Raw genomic sequence first — 22,287 nt, 5'->3', positions numbered from 1 at the left:
AAATTGATTTTTTTTTTCTGTTATTTCTTATGGGAAAAAAAATGATTTGAGATACGAGCACCTTGAGTTACGAGCTCGGTCCTGGAACGGATTATGCTCTTATCTCGAGGTAATACTGTACGTGTCTAAAAGCCATGCTGCTAAATTTAAACTTATTGCAGAATTTCCCTATTCATGAGATAGAGAAAAACAAAATTAAGCATGTTTGTACCTAAACTCGGCGAGTGCGGGCATGGCCATGTTGTCCCACAAGACGGCAGACACCTCCTGCAGTTGCTGGATTCTTTCCTTCCACTCTCCCAAGGTGACGTCGGAGAACGACAGAAGGGCCGTTGCTGACGGCTCCCATCGCTCACCGGTCTTGCTGCTCATGAACACTCCCAGCATGCAATGTGACCAAACTGCTTTACTCAACAAGGATGGACCCTGGCAAAAAAAAAAAAAAAAAAAGGGACTGTTCAGTAAAAAAAACATACATAGAAAATCTGTCGGATATTGCGGCAACAATAATAGGTTAAAATCTAGTACCATGTGATCTGCTCTATGTGGCAGCTTCGGACCAGGCTGTGTTTCAGGTTTTACTGGGTCCCACTTCAACCAGCGGTCTGGGTCTGAGGTGACGTAGCTGGTCCACAATGCGGCCAGAGCCTCTGAGAGCAGCTCGCACCATACAAACTGTAGGTCCTCTGCTGGCTGCAAGAGGGAACGACCATTAATAATACCGTAGGCTTGTTAACAATATAATGGAAAATGGCAACAACAAAGACATTGACAAACATATTGACAAATATCCAGCATATATATATATATATACATATATGTTATATGTATGATATATATATATATATACATATATATATATATGTACTGTATATGATATATGTATGATATATATGTATGATATATATATATATATACATATATGTTATATGTATGATATATATATATATATATTTGAGTAAAATAATTCTTAAAAAACAGTCTCAAAAACCAAGTGTAAACCACATACATCTATATGACAGTTTTCTTTATGTACCAGCAATAAAAAAAACCAAAACAATCTAGATATATCATATTATCTAGATCACGTGTCAAACTCAAGGCCCGGGGGGCCAAATGTGGCCCGCCAAACCATTTTGTGTGGCCCGCGGGAGCTCAAAAGGCATTTAGTAAAGTCCATGCAGCAGAGTTTCTAACTAGTACTTTCTAAGTAATTAAAAGTTTTTTTTATTTCAAAGCAATGAACAATATTTGTAGCTTGAATAAATAATAATCAATTGGTGAAACATGTATTAGTCTGTTATGGAGTAGTTACATCTATACCAGAGGTCTCCAACATTGTTTTGTTCCAGGGACCGTCAGCCAGTACCAACCATTACTACAGTGTTTTGTTCCAGGGACCAGTCAGCCAGTACCAACCATTACTACAGTAGTACAGATCATTACATTAAAAAAAAAAAACAAAAAAACATCTACTACACTCTATTCTGTTTGTATCAGAGTCGGAATGACCTATTATTTAAAAAATATTGACAGATTATCTTAAAATAAAGAAAGTAAATGGATATGACTGGATTTTCTTTGAATGAAGTAAATTTGTAAAAATGAAATACATTTTTTCCTCTGTGTATCACTGCGGCCCAGAAGCAAATTAGTTTTGGACCAGTACTGTGGACCAGGGGTTGAGGACCCCTGACTTATACAGTCTTCCATTTACAACCGGCCCTTTAAGGGGAACTGTATTGCTGATGCAGCCCCCTGGTGGAAATGAGTTTGACACCCCTGCTCTAGATTTATCACAATTAATTACGATCATGATTAATCGTAATTAATAGTGATTAATCAACAGCTACATTGTCATCAACAAGGTTCTATTGTTTGACCGCTCTCTGAGTAAATCCGATAAATCTCACCTTGTCACTGCTGAGCAGGAACCAGAGTGGCTGCAGCTGGCTGACATTCATGGGGGTGGACTGGAGACAGTAACGGAGGTGTCGGGACAACTCCCGACGTAAACTGTCCTCTACCTCCGGATCACTGTGGAATCAATGCGAAGGGTTATTTAAAATGTTGGTCATTTGGTCTGAATGCTACGAGGCCGATGTTTTCTGAGCGTGAGGCAGATTCTCACCTGGGTGACAGAGCCATGTGCAGCAGGTCAGTGCTGAGCCGCAGCTGGTTGAGCACGGCCACTTCCTCCATCAGGGGCCACAGCTGCACTCTGCGACTGAGCTGCTGCAGCTCCTCTCTGGCCAGATGGACGCCATCCACCTGCTCGTCATCCTCAGACATGGAGTAACGCTCCAACAGGCCTGTGGAGGTCATGTGACAATGCTGCTGCTTGACGCTGGAAATTAACCTCTCCAGCACTCCTGAAGGAGAAGGGATTGGAAACTTAATGTACTTTTCAAATACATTTTTAGTATTGATTTGTATGTTAAAAGTGTATTTCAACACTATAATTAGTCATACATCGCAAAACCAATGTGCCAAACTGAGGCCCGGGGACCAAATCTGGCCCGCGGTGTAATTATATTTGGGCCGCGAGATCATATTAAATATGTACTAGTTACCCGGCAGTATACATACTTTGAAATATCTGAGAATAAAATGTCTAAAACTACAAGAACAAATATAAAAAAATTAAACACACTCTTAAATATGAAAAATTTTACTTTACTTTAGACAGATTTGATCACTCTTAAATATGATTTTTTTTTACTTTACTTTAGACAGATTTGATCTCTTCCTCGTCAACTAAAGCAGTAAAACACAAAGACAGACTTGATCCTTCCGTGACACCGAACTCACCAGAAGTCTGTGGATCGAGCTGATTGTTGGCCAGCAGGACAAGGCCGTAGGCCTCCAGGAGGCTCTCTTTGACGTCCAGCCGCAGCGCGGCGCCCTGCAGTCGGATCAGCTCCTGCCTCCACGCAAAGTGTGTGCCGTCGAGTCTCAGATCACTCACATCCAGGGCCTTGCTTAAGAGCCGCAGCTGAGACGCACAGTTGCCCACCGACTCCAACTAACAAAGAGGTGATTGTTTAGTATAGGAAAACAAAACAACAAAAACATATGCCATAGATCTAACTCAGAGCTTATACCCTACCTTGAAAGGCAGTGCTTTCCCCAGTGTTTTTTGAATGCCTTTAATAGCTGATGCGACAGGCACTGGGGTGGACAGAACAGTCTGGATGGCTGCGGAGATCACCTGAAGCTCCTGTTGACCCCTGGGAAAAAAAAAAAATTACATTATTTAAATTCAGAAATTTCTATGTGAATGATTAAATAGTATATATCAGTGTTTCCCAAACTTTTTTTTCTGGTGACCCATATTTTAAAAGTCACAAAACTTTGCCACCCAAGTCAATAGACATTTGTAAACTCCTGGGAAACATGATGCGAGATGACCCCAAAAAAAAAAAATCTTGCGACCCACTTGAGGGCCACGACCCAGTGTTTGTGAAACAATGGTATATATTACTTAGAATTATTAAGTAAAAAAATAAATAAATATATATTACTTCGAATTATTAAGTAAAAAAATAAATAAATTACTCAAACGGCTCATCCGTCTCGCCCAGCAGCAGCTGCGGCAGCCGCAGGATGAGATGCTTCTGCACCCACTGCCAGTGCAGAGACAGCACAGAGATTCCCTGCGAGTCCGCCGACAGCGTGGTGCACACGTCCCAGAACCGATCCAACCACTGTAGCAACTGCAGGATCTGAACACGGGATAGAAAGAAAGAAAAAAAAAAAGTCAACGACGACAAGAGAAGGTGGTTGTTTTTTAAAGTCACAGTCAACATTCATCCCAAAAATGACACTTCACCTCAAACCTGATGTGGTCTGAGATGTAGTTCTGCCCACTCTGCACAGCCTGCAGGGTGAAGGAGCTCCACAGGTCGAAGAAGTTCTGCAGGTGCATCAGCACCGGATGTGGCAGGTGACCGATGTCAATGGTGCCTGCAGGAGGAAAAAAAAAATTCTTAAGTACAGTGACCACCACCTATCATGGTAGTTGTGTTCCAAGAGCCACCGCGAAAAGGGGAAATCCGCAAAGTAGAGGCGAGATACTTATTATATTATTATCATATATATTTACTCTTTAGGAACATCCACCACACTATCAACCCTCCCTAGACTGTATTACCCTTTCCCACACAATTATATGCACAGTAGAGTTGTATAATGGCGACGCAGAGCAGTGAACGAGAGAGTGGTCGACAGACAAGGGGAGATGCTGAGAGACACTACGATGCATGAGCCAATCAGCGTGAGCAACACAATGCTGCGTTCCTAGTTTATTTTTTGCTAAATTTTTAATTTTTCTTAGGTTTGAAAATGTTTTTTTATCACGAAAATAATAAAAATATTGGGAATAAAAAAAGAATAAAAATTACCGTAAAATACCGCGAAACTTCTGCGGAACGGATTAAAAAACAATCTGCGATGTACTGAGGAGAACTGCGATACAGAGAGGGACCACTGTATGTTTGGTCTTCAATTACGTTGTACCGCCGTGTTACAATGACAATGAAGGCTATTTCATTCTATTCTACTCTAAAGGTGTGAAGCAATGAATACCTTTGCTGAACGCTGAGGCGATTCTCAGTGCAGAGTTCTGAGAAGACAGGTTGACGGCACAGGAGCAGACGACTGATCTCTCCTCCCTGTCCATCATCAGGGCGATCCTAACACACACAACAAAGGACTTTGTTTACATACACTATACGTCAAAATACATTTACTACTACGACTTGTTGAATTCAGCACATAACGTTAATTATAACATTGGAAAATACCATTGTAAGAGGCCCTTTACGAACCTCCCCTACATTGTTCACTGTTTCCCACACAATTATATGCACAGTAGACATAGATATTATGTCAATAAATGAACGGGACGCGGCACGACGCGGCGGAGGTTAGCGCTTAGCTGCAGGAGGGAGAGTGCGGGAATGGCGACACAGGTGAGCGCAATTGGAGTAATCAAGACTTTACTAATATTAGTTGGAGCCGGGACCAAGGAAAGAGGAGAATGAACCGAGGAGTGCATACTGGCCAAGACGGACGGACCGTATATAAAAGCCGGGCACAGCACAGGAGTGCACATTATTGTAAAGGAAAAAAAAGGCTGTTAACTGCCATCTGTGTCAGCGTCTTCGTTTGGGCTTCGTAACAGAAATCTTAGGTTTGAAAATGTTTTTTATTATGAAAATAATACAAATATTGGAAATAAAAAAAAGAAGAAAAATTACCGTAAAATACCGCGAAACTTCTGCGGAACGGATTAAAAAACAATCTGCGATGTACTGAGGAGAACTGCGATACAGAGAGGGACCACTGTATGTTTGGTCTTCAATTACGTTGTACCGCCGTGTTACAATGACAATGAAGGCTATTTCATTCTATTCTACTCTAAAGGTGTGAAGCAATGAATACCTTTGCTGAACGCTGAGGCGATTCTCAGTGCAGAGTTCTGAGAAGACAGGTTGACGGCACAGGAGCAGACGACTGATCTCTCCTCCCTGTCCATCATCAGGGCGATCCTAACACACACAACAAAGGACTTTGTTTACATACACTATACGTCAAAATACATTTACTACTACGACTTGTTGAGCTTCAGCACACATAACGTTAATTAATAACATTGGAAAATACCATTGTAAGAGTGTTCACCTGTTAGCTACTGTGTTCAACGCCTCCAAAAACTCCATGTATCTTTCCTCATCCTCAAAGCTGCACTTATTGGCTAAAATGTCCAGGTACTGTTTGTTCCATCGCATATCCACCAGAATCCTGTATTCATCTGCAACATGACCATTACATTTTGTTTTATCATCCTCGATTGCCATTCCATATAAATAAAGACAGAATTATTAGTGGCATTAACAGTTCCAGAGAGTTCAAAATCCGATCGTGTTTACCTGTGCTGTGAGGCTGCAGCAACTCCGCCAGTGACTTGCCTTTGGCGGCGAGTTTGCTGCCGAACACGGACTTCAACGCCCGGTTCCCTGCCTCCACCTGGACCAATGCTGAATCTGTAGAATAAAAGTAATATCACCTTAAAATTATTACTTAAAAAAACTTTAAATTCTTGTATTAATCAAAAGTAGAAAAACAGACCAGGTACGTATTTGTAGCATTTTCCGAGGTGTGCTAGCCAGCTGCTGCGGAGAATCCAGTCTCCGTGAGACGCCCTCTCCGTGACCAGTCTCACCGCGGTAGGAATTAACCTCAGGGTGTCTCCTTCCTCCAGATCCACTACGCCTTCGGAAAATATCAGGCCGTCGTGGACTCCACTGCTCTGCAGCACCCTCTTCAGGTCGCTGAGGCTCAATGGACGGTTGCTGTGGAAACAAAGTCATTATTAAGTGTTTTTATTGTATTTTTTGACAATGGACTGGACGTAATAACTGTTACAATCCTCACCGCTTGCCCTGCAGGCTGAGGTTGTTCAGACAGAATGAGAGCACCTGACCGTCTCTGAGGACGGTGGAAAAGCAAGAATCCTCTGTGGAAAGGAGTGCGGAGGGGAAGCCGTCGGGCCAAACTCCGGCACACAGCAGCCCGCTTCCCCAGTCCTCGGTGTCTAGGACGGCCAGTTGCTGCTCAATTATCTGCTGAGCTTGCTGTTCAGAAGAGAAATACAGCAAATCAATGATTAATACCTTGCAAATTTTAATAAACTTTAATAAAACAAACAAAGACTAAAGGACGTCTGATATTAACTTTTTGCCGATATCTGATATGGCGATATTGTCCAAGCACTTAATTTCCGATTCCGACGTCAACTGACACCGATATAGGCGTGGTAATATTTATTTGTTTATCTGTACAAATCACATGAAATGAGCTGCAATGCTGCCATCTAGTGACTTTCACTTGAATGTACAGCCGTTTATCCCCGAAACTATTTTTAGGTCACATATTTGGTCAAACCCAAGCACTGCGTTATCAGGTTTTCATTAGAGGAAATAAAATGATAACGATTCTTACAGATATAACATAATGCTAATATCAGGCCAATGTCGGTGAACTGATATTATCGGACATCCCTAAAAAACACATTTTAGTTTGAAATATTTATTTATTTATCTGTACAAACCACCGTATGCGTGGCTGGCACCATCATTCTGCACACAATCCCCTGATTATTAAAATAAATTAATGAAATGAGCTGCAATGCTGCCATCTAGTGACTTTCACTTGAATGTACAGCCGTTTATCCCCGAAACTATTTTTAGGTCACAATGTCTGGCCAAACCCAAGCACTGCGTTGTCGGGTTTTCATTAGGGGAGAAAAAAAAAACCGATAACGATTCTTACAGATATTACATAATAATGCTAATATCGGGTAGGTAATAGATATTATCGGACGGCCGATATTATCGGACGTCCCTATTAAATACACAAATAAACATTAAAATATGTTGATGGAATGACAAAAACTAAGGCTAAAAACAAAAACAAAAAAAAAACTGGCACCTTCTGGTTGGCAGTGGTTCGTTGGCACAAGGCGTATGCCTCTCCGCAGGCATGCTGCAGGGCACTGGGTAGATCCACACCTCTGTGCAGCTGACAGGACAACAGAGTGCCAGCGTAGAGGAGAGAGGCCACTGACGAGGCAGGGGAATCTTAAACACAGACAACTGGAGTTAGCACTATCCAGAGAGCAGTTATTACTCACACTTTGAAGTACCTACCCCAGATAGCAGATTTGATGCTTTTGTGTATTTTAATAAGCAAATCGCACACACAGTCTCCAGTGACCCCAGCGGTGTGGAGCAGGGTCTTCAGGTCTAGCGTGTCCCAGCAGACGCCCTCGTGTTCCCCTGGGATGTACACCTCAACCCCTCGGTTCCTCATGGCTCGTGAAAGCTCCCCGTGTACAGGGTCCATGGTCAGGAACAACCTACGCAATAACACAATCGTGAACCTCGAAACCTTGAATGACTTCAACAGAATGTTTGGGTTCATTGGTTCAACATTTACCTAAAGTTAGGGTGCGGAGTGATTTGAGGGGTTTTTCCATCGATGACGCCACGTTCGTTGATGGTTAGGGTTCCACCAGGTTCCAGCAGAGCGTTCAGACGATCCAGCACCGAGGCGCTACAACGTGGTATACATTTAAGGTATGTTAACATGATGTGGTGAGCTTCGTCTGTTTTTACTAGAAAACTGGGGGGGTGTATTTTAGTCTTGGTAAGTCAACCTGACATTCCTTAGCCTGCCTAACTTTATCAGTACTAAAAACACAGATTCTAAAAGTCTACAGTAATACCTCTAGATACGCGCATCCTGACATATAAGTATTCCGAGATACAAGCAAGGCTACGAGTAAATTTTGCTTTGAGATACGAGCACGCTTACAGACGCCGATGCTAGGTGGCCGAGCACTCGGAGCAGCCCACGCCGCCTCACTCGTTCACTTCAGGTGTTCGTCGACTTCCGTACGCATCTCCCGCATGTCTTCCGTATTGTGTTAGCATTAGCTACGTGATTTTCTCTCTATTTTGTGCATTATTCTTCATAATAGTGATGAGTCCTAACAAAGTGAGTGGTAAGGATGGTAGTGAGAAGAAGAAACGCATGACGACCATAGAAATAAAGCAGAAAATTGTCGATAATATGAAATATGAGTTAATTCTAAGTTGATGTAAGTTACGTAGTGTACGTGTAAGGTATGGTACAGAATAAAGTGTCTACGTACGGGTCAACTCTTTTCCCTCTACTTAATTTTTCTTAGGTTTGAAAATGTTTTTTTTATGATGTTCATGAAAATAATAAAAATATTGGAAAGAAAAAAATGACCGTAAAATACTGCGATATAGCGAAACTTCTGCGGAATGGATTCCCGTTCGATTACTGTATCGTCTGTCGCGAAGGTAAGAACTCATAATTAAAACCACATTTTATTTTATATCACAGGAATCCTTATATACTATAATTGTGTGGGTGTGTGTGTTTATGTCTCTATAGCAATTAAATTTTTCCATTGTTATTAGCATTAATAAGGGAATTTTTTTAAAGGGCCAGAACGGATTAATTTTTTCCTGTTATTTCTTATGGAAGTTCTTATGGAAGTACAAGCTCGGTTCTGGAACGGATTATGCTCGTCTCTCAAGGTACTACTGTACAGACACCTTCGATGTCTTCACCTGCAGAAGTTGACGTTATCCATGAGCAGCCAGTCACCAGCCTGCAGGGCCTGGACCAGCATACCGTCCAACCACTCAAAACCTCCATTAGTCCAGCCGTCCTCCAGCTGGACCAGGCGCTCCTTCAGCAGCGTGAAGTCCATCTGGAGCTTGGACATGTCTGGGGGACAAGGATGGGAATTGTTACACGGCTTCTCTTCAATATTCAGGATTCCGGATCATGTTGTCAAACTGAACGAGCACCTTGGACCTTACCTGTGAAGACTTTCAGTTTAATGTTGAGCTTCTGCAGCAGCAGGATAATGACCTCCAGCTTGTTCAGAGCCTCCGCATCTATCGTCCCTCCGTTCTTGTGCATCTCCTTCTCCTTCAGCCAGTCGCAAAACAGGCCCCAGGTCTTGAGCAGGAACTCCGTGTCCTGAACGCCGACGTCCAGCGACATGAGGCCGCGTCTTATCACCATGGCGACTATGTAGTCGACGCTTTCCAGCACTTGCTGCCAGGGTCGCATGATGTCGACCTAAACGGAGGACAAGTTGAGACGCACTTCTACCTTCAGACGCAGAGGTCGGGTGGACTAAAACGGTGTTTCCCAAACCTTTTTTTTTTGGGGACCCATATTTTAAAGGTCACAAACTTTCACGACCTAAGGCAACAGACATTATTCGTAAACTCTGGAATTCTGGAAAACATGATGCGAGACGACCCCGACCCCAAAAAGAAATCTCCTGCGACCCACTTAAGGGTCACGACCCAGTTCTTACCTGTTCAAAGCCTCCAAGCAGCTCAGTGGTGTCCATGGCGCTGTTCATGGCCATGACGCGGAGACGGTGTCCCGTCAGCAGAGCCAGCAGCCGAACCAGACTGGTCTTTCCACTGGCTGTGGGCCCGACCAGTATCGTCATCCAACCCATCTCCACGCACTTCATCAGAGACTCCAGCGGCCGCAGGGCCTGATGTGTAATAGAGAGCGGGGGGTCCAGGGCAACGGGGGCGCCACCGCTGCGCTGTAGCACTGAAAAGCCGACCTACGCACACCAAGCCCAGGAGAGAAAAAAAAAATCCTGATTTTGTAATTTATGAAACTGCAAAAAAAAAAAAAAAATCAGGCAGAGTTGCTGGGATCTGGGCTAACCTGCAGGTTGAGAGGAGTGATATGAAACTGTCTGGAGCCGCTGTACGGCTCAAAGTCCTCGCCAAAGACTTTCCTGAACACTGACAGCACCTGTGTGAAACAGGAAGACATTTATATTAAAGAAAGATACTGACGATGAATTGAACTCCAGATCCTAAATTCCGGTACCTGAGCCTTGTCGGCTTCTGTTCTCATCCTGTCGGAATACACCAAAGCTACGTGTTGGCCCGGACTGAAAAATCCTGGACTCTGGTCGGCCTGCATCAGCTGACACCAGCGGAACATGTCCCGCAGGTTGAATTCCCAGGGGCTTCCTTTCTGACCCCACCGTCGTTCCACGATAGTCTCCTGGACAAGCTGTAAGGAGCGAAGACGGTCCTTTTGTGACATTGACTCATTGATGTTGACATTGACATGACATTGAAATAGAACAAAAAAAGCCTACCCTGTTACTGAAGTCCACCATTTTGGCGATGATTCCCTTATCGATGTTGGAAAACATGGAGCCTGCGATGAACTCCATGTCTTTGCCGCTGAGTTGATCCACAAAGACCTAGAAACGGAAGGCATTTAAAACCATGTCACGATACAAGATACATTTTTTGATGATATAATTACAAGCGAAATTCAAATAAGGTTGTCACTGGCAATTCTGGTGATTAATGCAGAATTATAAAAAAAATTATAAAAAAAAAATACCACTAGAAAGCGTGTCCCTTTACCTGCGTGAATCTGTTCAGGAAGGATTTGGGAAGTCCTTTACGCCCGCCGCCCTGAGTGAACGGATTCTGGCAACCAAAAATCTTGGTCTTTTCATGCTGAACCTGGAAGCTCATGCCCAACTCGGGGATAAAGACCTCGGCTCTGTGATCGAAGCAGGCGTTCAGGCCCTCCAACACCGACTGGGAGGCCAGGTTCAACTTTCAGAGTGAAGAGCGAACAGCAGTGTTTAGTATAGAATTTTAATAAATAATTAAATATGTAAAGACATAAGTGGGAAAAAAAATTAAAAAAAAAAAGTCTACCTCATCCAAAACCACCCAATGGCCTGCTTTTAAAGCGGCCAGAAGGGGGCCGTCACGCCACGCAAACTCTCCTCCTTTACCTCCTTCTACCGGGAGATCGGTTCCGAACAAGTCGGTCACATCCTGCCAGAGGACACAAATCACTAACATCAGATCCTTTCACTTATTTAAAACTATTTTGCAGCAAAACAAAACAAAAAGTACCGTCTGCTCTGAGAGGTTAATCCGGACTAAATGGTTTCCAGATGCTTTTGCCAGTGCGGCCACCAGGCTGGTTTTTCCCACACCGGGCGCCCCCTCCAGGAGCACAGGTCTCTGCAGCTTTAGTGCTCGAAGTAGCCTCTGTGCGTTCATCGCAGTGGTGCCTGCTGCGAAAGTGTAATCCGACAGGTCTCGATTCTCGGTGTCAGGTCCTGGGTAGAAAGGGTTTGATTCAGTTACAAGGTGGAAAACAAAACAGATTTTTCAATATTGCTCTTGTCTTTCACAAAAATAAAATGTTTCCTACTTTTGGATATACAGTAATACCTTGAGATACTAGCATAATCCGGTCCATTAGCTACCTGTAAGTGGACACTTGATTTCATACTGTACCTTACTCGTACACTACGTAACTTACATAAACTTAGAATTAACTTACGGGTAACTTAACTTAGCTTACGTATTTTTTATTTATTTATTTTTTGCTTTTTTCGATTTGTATTGTTTTCATTAGCGGGCACCACGCTCATATTTATCGTCAATTTCATGCTTTATTTCCATGGTCATCATGCGTTTCTTCTTCTCACCACCATCCTCACCACTCACTCTCTTAGGACAGACAAAATCGAGAAAATCACGTAGATAACGCTAACACAATACGGAAGACTCGCGGGAGATGCGTACGGAAGTCGACGAACAAATGAAATGTGAACGCGTAAGGCGGCGTGGGCTGCTCCAAGTACTCGGCCACCTAGCGCCTGTCAGCTCGCTCCTATCTCAAATCTTTACTCGTATCTCAAAGCAAAAATTTGCTCGAAGGCTTGCTCGTATCTTGGAATACTCGTTTTTCGGGATGCTCGTATCTTGAGGTATTACTGTATATATACTTATCTAAAAACGTCTCCTCAAGATCCTCACCTAAAGCGATGTAGAATGGGTCGATACCAAAGAAGTCTTCGCCCCACTGGGGTTTTCTTAGGAAGTTGCTGTCATACACCCTCAGAGCATCCAGCATCTCTTGGTCCAGCTTCGTCATGCTGCCCAGCCGCCGCTGCAAGAAGCGGAGGCACAGCCTGCGCGCGAGAACGGCGTTGTCTGCACATGACACTGTGGTTCCTGAAAGAAAAAAAAAAAAGACAATGACCTTTCTTCCTTTGACTAACGAACACAATAAACACAGATGTCAAAGTCAAAGACGTGAGCTCACCTGAGCCGATTCCATCAATGTAGACCAGGCACGCGGCGTGGATGAAGGCGGTGACGGTGTCCAGTCTGAGGTCCCATTCTGCTTCTTCTTCATCCTCCAGGGCCCCCATGGTCATGAAGCCGTCCTCGTCCCGCTCACACACGGTGTTGAGAAAGTAAACCCACGACAAGATGTCTCTGACGCTCAGGATGCAGCGACGGCCAAACTCCTGCTCGGTCAGCCATTCGATGAAGTCCAGCATCAGCTCAGCAATATCGCAGCCTGCAGATACACATACACATGTAAATATACAAAAGTATACCAACATATACATATAATATATTTGTATATTGTATATTTATATTTTTATTGTAAATAATATACAATAGGAGAGTTATGTTTGTGTGTACCTCATATATGAGGTATATATGTACATATAGCTCATGTATACACACATATATTTACATACACAGATATAAACACATTCACACACACACATCCAGCATCTATATATATTTATATACATATACACATATATGTATAAAAATATATATGTGTATATATAAATATATATACATACACACATATGTATATATGTGTGTATATATATTTACATATACACATACGTATATATGTATATATATATGCATACACACATATATATATAAATACATACATATATTTATATACATACATATATTTATATACATACATGCATATATTTATATACATATATACATAGATGCATATATACATATACATACTGTATATACATATACACATATATACATACACACAAGTGTAAGTGTAGGCCACAAATTACCATCAATTGTAAGGCCAGATCGCAGGTTGTGTTGAATGATCTGTATCAGGTCACACCGGCTATTGCTTTGCGGACACCAGATTTCTGTAAAACGGTTTCTGAGCGCAGGAGACAGCTGTCCAAAAACACATAACATAGAAAATAAAGGTCAAACTTGAGATTGGGTTCTGTAGGCATCTGTAGAGCACATTTTTACATTTGGGAAAAAAAGTATATAAAAACAAGCACCTCCTTTTTGCCAAAGTCTCCTCCCGGGTTCATGGTGGCAACCAGACGAAAACCCGCCGCTGCTCTGATCAGCTCCACGTCATCATTGTCGCCGCTGCCTTTCTCTGCCAACACGAGGGACTTCTCCGTCTCCAAAACACTGCAAACCAAGAACACACCGTCAGAGGTGCGTCTGTAAAATCAGTCATAAAACGCATGACGCGCCCATACCTGTTGAGTCTTTCCAGTACGGAGTCGTCTGCCAGGGAGATCTCATCCATGAGAAACACTCCACCCTCCTTCATGGCCAGCACCAACGGACCATCGTGCCACTGAAACAGTCTGCCGTCTTCGCCACTCGCCTGCATACATCGTAGTAAAAATTGAAATGGTCTATTTCTTAAATGTAACGTCCCGAAATCTGAGACCAACAAATTTCGCGATTATATTACCTGATTCGTGTGTCTGACCGGCCGCAGGCCTCCCAAGAAGTCCGACGTCTCCATGTGCTGGTGACAATTGACGGAAAGAAACTTCTGCCCAGACAGAGCGGCAAACAGCTGACAGATTGTCGTCTTTCCACAACTAGAGGGAGATAAAGAAATATTTTTGTCCTACTTTTAGATTTTCCTGTTTGTATAAAAAAAAACAGCATTTGTTTTTTATTTATGTTCCGAATAGAAACGTCATACCCCGTATCTCCTACAAGCAGGACGGATTCGTTGAATTTCAGTGCCCGCATTACTGTTTGTATAAAAAAAACAGCATTTGTTTTTTATTTGTTCCGAATAGAAACGTCATACCCCGTATCTCCTACAAGCAGGACGGATTCGTTGAATTTCAGTGCCCGTCCCACAAGAACCGCCAGTCTCCTCATCCCGTGTGTCCAAACAACGTGGCGAAATTCCTCGGGAACTCCAGCGATGCTGTCGATGAAGGGACCTACAAATGAAAGCATCGAGACCATACCCGGGTTTAAAAAAACATCGTACTCGTTGCTTTTGATATTTTAATTTTGATATTTTAAGAATCCGTTCAGTAAAATAAGAAAATACAATCTTGGACAAATGCAAAATTTTAGACAGAAGGCCTGAAAAAAAAACCCTAAAAAACCCAAATGCAATCGTCTAAAATCATCAAGCAAAATCAATTTTTTCCCCGCATCATTTCAATTGTTGTTTTTATTTTTTGCAGAAATAGATGAAAATACTTAAAGCAGGTGTTTCAAACTCAAATTCACAGTGGGCCAAAATAAAAACTGGGACGAAGTTGCGAGCCGTACTAGCACGCAACTTCGCTATGCGCTATATTATAGCCGTGTATGCGCTAAAATATAGCACATACACTGCTAATACTACAAATCCTCCCAGTATATATATGGGCTATATAGTGTCGGGCCAACTCTAGTACATATTTGATATGATCTCGTGGGCCAAATATAATTAAATTTGTGGGCCAGATTTGGCCCCCGGGCCTGAGTTTGACACATACAGATTCAGATCAAATTCATATTTACTATTTATTTATTAAATGAAAATTGTTCCTAGATTTACTAACACATCTACTGTATCATATTATTTGTATAAAAATAAAATATTTTTATTAAATTTTTTTTTTTAAACAAATAAGTTTTGCCAGAGAAAGAGATTCACTTACTAAACTGACTTGTCACCTTATCCTGAGAGAACAGGTTTTCGGGGTTTACCGTCCTTTTAAAGTGCTTCTCCAGGATGGCCATTATAGTGGCCTCTTCCTCCGGCTTCCTCACACGCCCCGCCAGAAGCATGTACCCTGATGACGCGGACAGCGTGGTTAATGTTTGAATACAACACCAAAATTACAGGCAGTCAAAGAGACAGTGCCCCCCCTCACCATCGTCAGCTAAGTGCTGTAGCCAGTCCTGAGATTCCTGTGACTGCTCCTCCAGTCTGTAACGGTCCGCCCAGCGGAACAGGTCCCTGAGGGTGATGAAGCCATGCTTCCCCGCGAACACAGAGGACCCCCTGCGCAAGGACTGGAACAAAAATGATGCAGGCGTGGTCAGGTTTGAACTGAAATGTCATAGTAACGCCTTCAGATAATCCAAAAAAGACATAGGGTACGGGTCTACCTGGAGATCCTGCATGACCTTGACCAGCTTAGTGCAGTACGATGGAGGCAGGTGGCATCTCTGGTTAAGAATGGTTTCCAGCTCTGCACTCGGCAGCTCGTCAAAATGCAGCTCCACGAAGCGATTCCTAAAAGCTCTGGAGAGCACCTGTAGGTCCATAAGAAATATTTCCAGAAATGAGTTCAAAATGATTAAAAATTAACTATGGCAAACTAAGGCCCGGGGGCCAATTGCGGCCCGTTCAGCTTTTTATTCTGGCCGGCCACACTTTTCTAAATTATATAATTTAATTATACTATAATTATACTACTGGCTTTTTCTCGGCAATGCCCACGTTTCACCAGTAGATGGCATAGAAAATGATAAAAGCATTTTAAGATTTTAGCGTTAAGCATGACTTTTACATCTCATTTATCTTAGTTCACATGAACTTCAATTTTAGGACCAATTCTGGCTGGCGAGTCAAGGAGTAGGTTTTCTCGAGAAATGTCAAATAATTGCGAAAAGAAAAATGCTATTGACAATGCATGTATGTAGCCTCTAAGAGAAAAATATATCCTTAACTAAGCTATTTAATACATCAACTTGACGCAATCTATGGTGCGCAGGCTACACCTGGCCTTTTGGACACCCCTGGGTGGCCATTTGCGGTCAAATCTCACACCTAACATTCTGATTTTTCATAATGTGATTAGCTACGAGTAAACACAAATACATGTAATAATCTGTAGCGCATTTGAAACAATTGAAATTCTTTGATTTCAGTAAATGAATATCATACCTTTCTGCCACCGTAGAGACCTGGGGGATTCTGGGTAGCAAAGAGCTTGAATCTCGGATGAGCTTTGATGACTTCCTGTGTCTCTGCCACAAACAGCTCCCTGTTGTCATCCAGCAGTCTGTTCAGAGCCTCCAGGACATCAGTGGGGGCGAGATTTAGCTCATCCAGGATGATCCAGTAGCCTTTCCTCATGGCATCAATCAGAACGCCTGAGGCAGATAAACGGGGACGCCACAAATTATTCAGGCTCGTAGCCAGAGTGACATGTAAAAGACATGCATAAAGGCTAAAATGCTTTTATCATTTTCTACGCCATCTACTGGGGAAACATGGGTATTACAGGGAAAAGGCAGAAATATTATGATAATATAAATAAATTATATAATTTGGAAACGTTTTGCGGGCCGGATTAAAAAGCCAAACGGGCCTCTTCTGGCCCCCGGGCCTTATTTTGCGCATGCCTGGTATATATGATGTCACTGTGTGGTGTTGTGTTAGAGCAGGGGTGTCAAGCTCATTTTGGTTCACGGGCCGCGTGCAACCTAATTAGATGTCAAGTGGGTGGGACCAGTACAATTATAATATAATTAACTTTAAATAACAATAACAAGTCAATGTTTACTACCCATTGTTTTCATGCAAACAAGTAAAAGTATATTCGATATTTATCATTATTTATTCATCCATCCATCCATTTTCATCCGCTTATCCGTTACCGGGTCGCGGGGGCAGCAGTCGCCACCCAAATCACATTGCACCGTACCAAACCTTCCTGCGGGTGGTGAGTCCACTGGAAGGTACCGCCCTAACCGGGATTCGAACTTGCCCAGGAGGTGAACCCTGGGGTTCCACACCAATGACAGAGACATTGCCTCTGGGCCAAAGCGCCCAGTTATTTATTCATATTTAATGTAATATAATTTTACAAATAATATCCCAAACATGAAGTGTTTGTGTACATTAATCAAGCGGGCCAGGTTGAAGACCCTAGCGGTCCGGTTTTGGCCCACGCACCGTATGTTTGACACCCCTGAGTTAAAGAAAGGAGACATTGGTCTCCTATCTTTTATATTATAAGGGATGGGCTACAATACCCCAATGTGACCCCCCCAAAACGTACCCTCTTGGAACACCAACTTCCCGCTGTCGTCTGAGGAGTAGCAGCCGATGTACTCCTGGATGTCCGTGTGTTCGTGGTTGTTGATCCTGACACACTGGTTCCCTGTGGCTGCAGCCAGCCAGGAAATCAGGCTGGTTTTTCCCACGGACGTCTCTCCCTGGATCAGCACCGGATGAGTCCTGTGAGCCCAATACATCAGATACAAGATTTTTATAAGACTGCAGGTGATTTTATAAGACTTAACATTGTGAGGCTCCCCCTGGTGGAGAGATGAAGCTGCAGCTTTATGTAAAACTGGCTTAAATGTTGATTGTTTTTTCGTTGGCTCCTGATGAACGATGATTTGTGGCTAATGTTGATGTTCAACATAAGTTAATTATTTTAAGCTGCTGCTTGTACACAGTGTGGCCTCAATCCCAATAAATATGGTAATGTGGTGCAAAGCAGGTCACTTCCCTGCAGGGTAGTTTGGTTGAGCCAAACTTTTTCATCCTGATGCACTGCCATGGATTTTTTTTTTTTTTTTTTTTTTTACATAAAAGCTCAGTCAAAATCAGACTGTTTGGACTATGCACATTGATAAATGCATTAATGGATTTGAGGTGATGGGTCAAGCGGTAACATTTTCCTACCCAGCAGACACAACCCTGGCGAGATCGCGGAGGTTGAGCTTGACCGAGGAAGTCAGGATGTAGCTCGGGTCCGCGGCTGGCTCCATCTCGCCCTGGGAGACCCAGTAGCCTTCGAGCTCCACACACTGGTGGTCAGCCGGTGCTGGGATAGACTGTGAAAAACGGGGGAGAAAAAAAGGACATGTACACCAAGACCCTTTACTACTTTTTTTATAGATTATCATTGTGTGTTTTTTAACCTAAATTACAAAAAAAAAACTTTAAGTGACAGGCACTCTACATTTAAAAACATTGTCCACATGATGTTGACATTGTCTTTAAAGACAATGTATTTAGATGATGGCCAACTTTATTATCTGCTTTAGCTCATTGTAGACCAGGCATGGGCAAACTAAGGCACGAGGGCCGGATGTGGCCCGTTCAGCTTTTAAATCCGGTCAACCAAACTTTTCAAAATTATATAATTTATTTATATTATTATATATTTTTGCCTTTTCCCTGCAAACCCCATGTTTCCCCAATAGATGGCGTAATAAATGATAAAATAATTTTAGCATTTAAGCCTTTATGCACATGAGGTGCGAGTTAAATGATGAAAGAATTTTAGCATCTAAGCCTTTATGCACATGAGGTGCGAGTGTAAGTGTACCACTGCTGTAATGCTTGAATGATAACCTGCTTCCAGCCACTAGGTGGCAGCAACTCATACAGCGGTTTATACAGATAAAAATATACATGTTATCAGGTTCTCAATAGTATTTTAATTCACGGTGGTGTGGGTCAGGGGGCGTGAAAACATTTCTGTCCTCAAGGGGGAGCCATGACAAATAACCACGGACTTAATGGGATTAAAAATAAATAATAATCACAGCATTTCCTATTGTATAAATGTATTTATATTATAAAAATCTATAACAAATTCAACAACGTTCAACGCACTAAATATGTCTGGGGAAAAAAACAATACGATGAATGAAACAGGATAGAAGAGATGCAGACATCGACCAAAAACTTCAGACTAACTTGTTTGAGACATTTGGTGTTTCCCATCAGGATGTGCTGGCAGACCAGTTTCTGAACCAGTGGATGAGAGCTTCTGTCCAGCTGGGTCAAGAAGCTCAGGCAGAAACCCTGCAACCATAACGCAGGGAGAGAGAGACCATGACGATACATGTAGATGAATGAATGGGATAACGCTTTAAAATCTGATTCACTTAGTGATTCCTACCTCATAAAGTGAGCGCTGCACGCTGTTGCACGGGTTCGCGGCCACATACTTGAGCGCTCTGCACAGAGTCCGCAGGCTGTAGTGAGGTCTGTGACCTGTACCGTCCACCAGGTGTAAGTTGGCCTCTTTTCGTACTGCTAAATAAAAACTGAAAAATATATTATATTATTATTATATTATATTGTTATAAGAAATATTAACAATTTGGCAGCATTGGCACCTCACGGGTTTAAAGGGAAAATAATTTTATTGTGCAAGAAATTACAATGATAAGAAATAATAAATAAATCATAAGAAACTCCATATTTAAAAGAAACAACTCGGTTCAAAAAATACTAAATAGTGTAAAAATTATATTTATACATCTGATTGGTTGCTTTTAAGTCTTTTTAAAGTGATGAGCTTACTGACAAAACAATCAAACTGTTACTTTTTTTTCTATTAGATTATTTAAAACACCCGGGGGCCAAATGCGGCCCGCCAAGCCGTTGAATAAAGCAAATTAGTAAAAATGAAATACATTTTTTCCACTGTGTCCCACTGCGGCCCGGTACCAAATGACCTTCGGACCGGTACTGGTCCGCGGACCAGGGGTTGGGGACCCCTGATCTATACAGTCTTCCATTTACAACCGGCCCTTCAAGAGGAACTGTGTTGCTGATGTGGCCCCCTGGTGGAAATGAGTTTGACACCCCCTGATTTAAAACCTCTACCACAATAAATAACAGTTATCTATAACCATAAATGTGGTCATCTTCATTTTTTTTAGAGACAAACCTTATGATGCCACTGATAACATTCCTGTTTGGGTGCAGGTGATTGAGGTAGTCAATAACCAGAATACGCAGGTCTCCCTCATTCTCCAGCTCGTCCACGTAGAGCTCAGTAAACCTGTTGGACACCCATGTCAATATTTCAAACTATTCTTTAATCAGAATGTCTGTTATTCTATTGAAATAAAGTCAGCTTTCACTTAGTAAACTTGCCTGTTCCTGAGGCCCAGAGGAAGGTTCCTTTTCCCCACGTCGGTAGCGGGGTTCATGCAGGCAAAGAGTCGGAAGTCTTGGTGTCGAACCAGTGGCTCTGTGTTTTAGAAACGTAAAATACAGTAAAATTATAGTATTAAAATAGACGCGGTTTTAAATGGAACTAAGTAGCTAATTACAGTGGAACCTTAAGATACGAGCATAATCCGTTCCAGGACCGAGCTCGAATCTCGAAACATTTTTCCCCATAAGAAAAAAGACAGACGATACAGTCAATACAATCTTTTTTTTTTTTTTGCTTTTTTCGATTTGTATGCTTTATTTTCATGATCATCATCTGTAAGCATGCTCGTATCTCCAAGCAAAAATGTGCTCAAACGCTCGCTCGTATCTCCAAGTTCCACTGTATTTCAAAGTGGCGCTGGTATTATGACACCAGTGTTAATGCGTTGACACATTAAGAACTTATTAGTGGCATCTTACCGGTGTCTCCACGGTCCAACAGAACCAAAGATCCTGTGCTGCCCTCCAGGAGTCCACTCAGACACTCCAAGGTCTCTGGGGCAGCCAGGTTGATCTCGTCCAGCAGGACCCAGTGTCCCTTCTTCAGAGCCTGGGCGAGTGTTCCCTACGAAGGAAACAAGAGACGACTCACAAAGTCACAAACCTTCGTGTCCCAAGTTAATAGACATTATTCGTAAATCACAAAATAAAGGCGTACTTGACCATTATTGAACAATAATAAGGATTTTTTTTTTTGTTAACCGAGTGATATCTGAACAATTAGTATTACTTAAGTTTTGAACAACGAAAAACAGTAATTGAACCAGCAAAAAAGGTATCCATAAGTAGCCTATTTGGACATTAAATGTAGCCCAGTCCATTTGATTGAACCAGCAACCTCCTGAGAAACATGAGGCTACCCAAAAAAAATGTCTTGTGACCCTTCTGAGGGTTGCGACCCAGAACAGAGGGTCAGAAATGTTTTAATAGCCCCCCGACCCACTTCTCCGTGACTTGAAATCCTATTGAGAACCTGATAACATGTATATTTTTATCTGTGCAAACCACTGTATGAGTTGCTGCCACCTAGTGGCTGAAGACTTGTTATCATTCAAGCATTACAGCAGTGGTACACTTATGTCCAATGTGCCATATTCTATTGGTAGCCCCTCACGCCCCCCGGTGGCACCTCACCGCGCCCCCCCAGAGGGACCCGCCCCACTATTTGAGAAATACTAGTTTAAGAGAACAACATTTTTCATAAAAATAAATTGTAAGATATCATTTAGAGCAATTTGTCCTTAATGTGATGTGAGTGTATGTAATTTTAATTTTATTAATAATTAATATTATTATTATTACAAATATATATATAAGCATAAACATTAATATACATACAAATATATAAAATATTTATTCATCTAATTGTTATTCTTTTTAAAATGATGATTTAAAACATCACACACAATCTTGCATTTTTTCCCACTTCCATGTTTTTTGAAAAATATTTCTATAGCGTGGACAACTCTTTGTGGTATAAGTTACGATGGTGGTGGAATTGTTTTTTAGCATTCATTACCTCAACAAACGCAAAAACCATGGCCGTCTCACAGACTCGGATCTGCTGCTGCGTCTGACTCAGTTTCGCAGCCAGCGCCTCCCCCCGCTCTTGGAGCGAAGAAG

General features: G+C 42.3%; 1 protein-coding gene across 1 annotated transcript in view; it reads right to left on the bottom strand.

The window, feature by feature from the left end:
* mdn1 (midasin AAA ATPase 1) overlaps positions 1–22,287 on the bottom strand; it is a 60,832-nt gene that overhangs the window by 30,493 nt on the left and 8,052 nt on the right. Inside the window, exons 14-57 of the mRNA XM_025057042.1 lie at positions 22,184–22,285; positions 21,085–21,229; positions 20,602–20,698; positions 20,393–20,506; positions 19,616–19,763; positions 19,411–19,518; positions 18,388–18,539; positions 17,756–17,934; positions 16,636–16,844; positions 15,855–16,001; positions 15,617–15,758; positions 15,401–15,535; positions 14,548–14,686; positions 14,197–14,329; positions 13,976–14,106; positions 13,766–13,904; positions 13,538–13,652; positions 12,736–12,996; positions 12,447–12,644; positions 11,532–11,740; positions 11,328–11,450; positions 11,025–11,222; positions 10,748–10,855; positions 10,471–10,659; positions 10,303–10,392; positions 9,932–10,195; positions 9,423–9,687; positions 9,168–9,327; positions 8,002–8,118; positions 7,713–7,921; positions 7,495–7,643; positions 6,439–6,638; positions 6,133–6,356; positions 5,934–6,047; positions 5,686–5,815; positions 5,446–5,552; positions 3,833–3,966; positions 3,559–3,725; positions 3,110–3,230; positions 2,812–3,025; positions 2,132–2,372; positions 1,914–2,037; positions 529–693; positions 212–426 (exon numbers count right to left, since the gene is read on the bottom strand). Of these exons, the coding sequence (XP_024912810.1) occupies positions 212–426; positions 529–693; positions 1,914–2,037; positions 2,132–2,372; positions 2,812–3,025; positions 3,110–3,230; positions 3,559–3,725; positions 3,833–3,966; positions 5,446–5,552; positions 5,686–5,815; positions 5,934–6,047; positions 6,133–6,356; positions 6,439–6,638; positions 7,495–7,643; positions 7,713–7,921; positions 8,002–8,118; positions 9,168–9,327; positions 9,423–9,687; positions 9,932–10,195; positions 10,303–10,392; positions 10,471–10,659; positions 10,748–10,855; positions 11,025–11,222; positions 11,328–11,450; positions 11,532–11,740; positions 12,447–12,644; positions 12,736–12,996; positions 13,538–13,652; positions 13,766–13,904; positions 13,976–14,106; positions 14,197–14,329; positions 14,548–14,686; positions 15,401–15,535; positions 15,617–15,758; positions 15,855–16,001; positions 16,636–16,844; positions 17,756–17,934; positions 18,388–18,539; positions 19,411–19,518; positions 19,616–19,763; positions 20,393–20,506; positions 20,602–20,698; positions 21,085–21,229; positions 22,184–22,285 (7,031 nt within the window). The remainder of the gene's footprint in view (positions 1–211; positions 427–528; positions 694–1,913; positions 2,038–2,131; positions 2,373–2,811; positions 3,026–3,109; positions 3,231–3,558; positions 3,726–3,832; positions 3,967–5,445; positions 5,553–5,685; positions 5,816–5,933; positions 6,048–6,132; positions 6,357–6,438; positions 6,639–7,494; positions 7,644–7,712; positions 7,922–8,001; positions 8,119–9,167; positions 9,328–9,422; positions 9,688–9,931; positions 10,196–10,302; positions 10,393–10,470; positions 10,660–10,747; positions 10,856–11,024; positions 11,223–11,327; positions 11,451–11,531; positions 11,741–12,446; positions 12,645–12,735; positions 12,997–13,537; positions 13,653–13,765; positions 13,905–13,975; positions 14,107–14,196; positions 14,330–14,547; positions 14,687–15,400; positions 15,536–15,616; positions 15,759–15,854; positions 16,002–16,635; positions 16,845–17,755; positions 17,935–18,387; positions 18,540–19,410; positions 19,519–19,615; positions 19,764–20,392; positions 20,507–20,601; positions 20,699–21,084; positions 21,230–22,183; positions 22,286–22,287) is intronic.

The sequence above is a fragment of the Cynoglossus semilaevis genome, chromosome 7 (genome assembly GCF_000523025.1).
Source record: "Cynoglossus semilaevis isolate Cse_v1.0 chromosome 7, Cse_v1.0, whole genome shotgun sequence".
NCBI classification, from domain to species: domain Eukaryota; kingdom Metazoa; phylum Chordata; class Actinopteri; order Pleuronectiformes; family Cynoglossidae; genus Cynoglossus; species Cynoglossus semilaevis.
The sequence above is the reverse complement of the archived record's forward strand: the minus strand, read 5'-3'. Positions and strand labels throughout refer to the sequence as shown.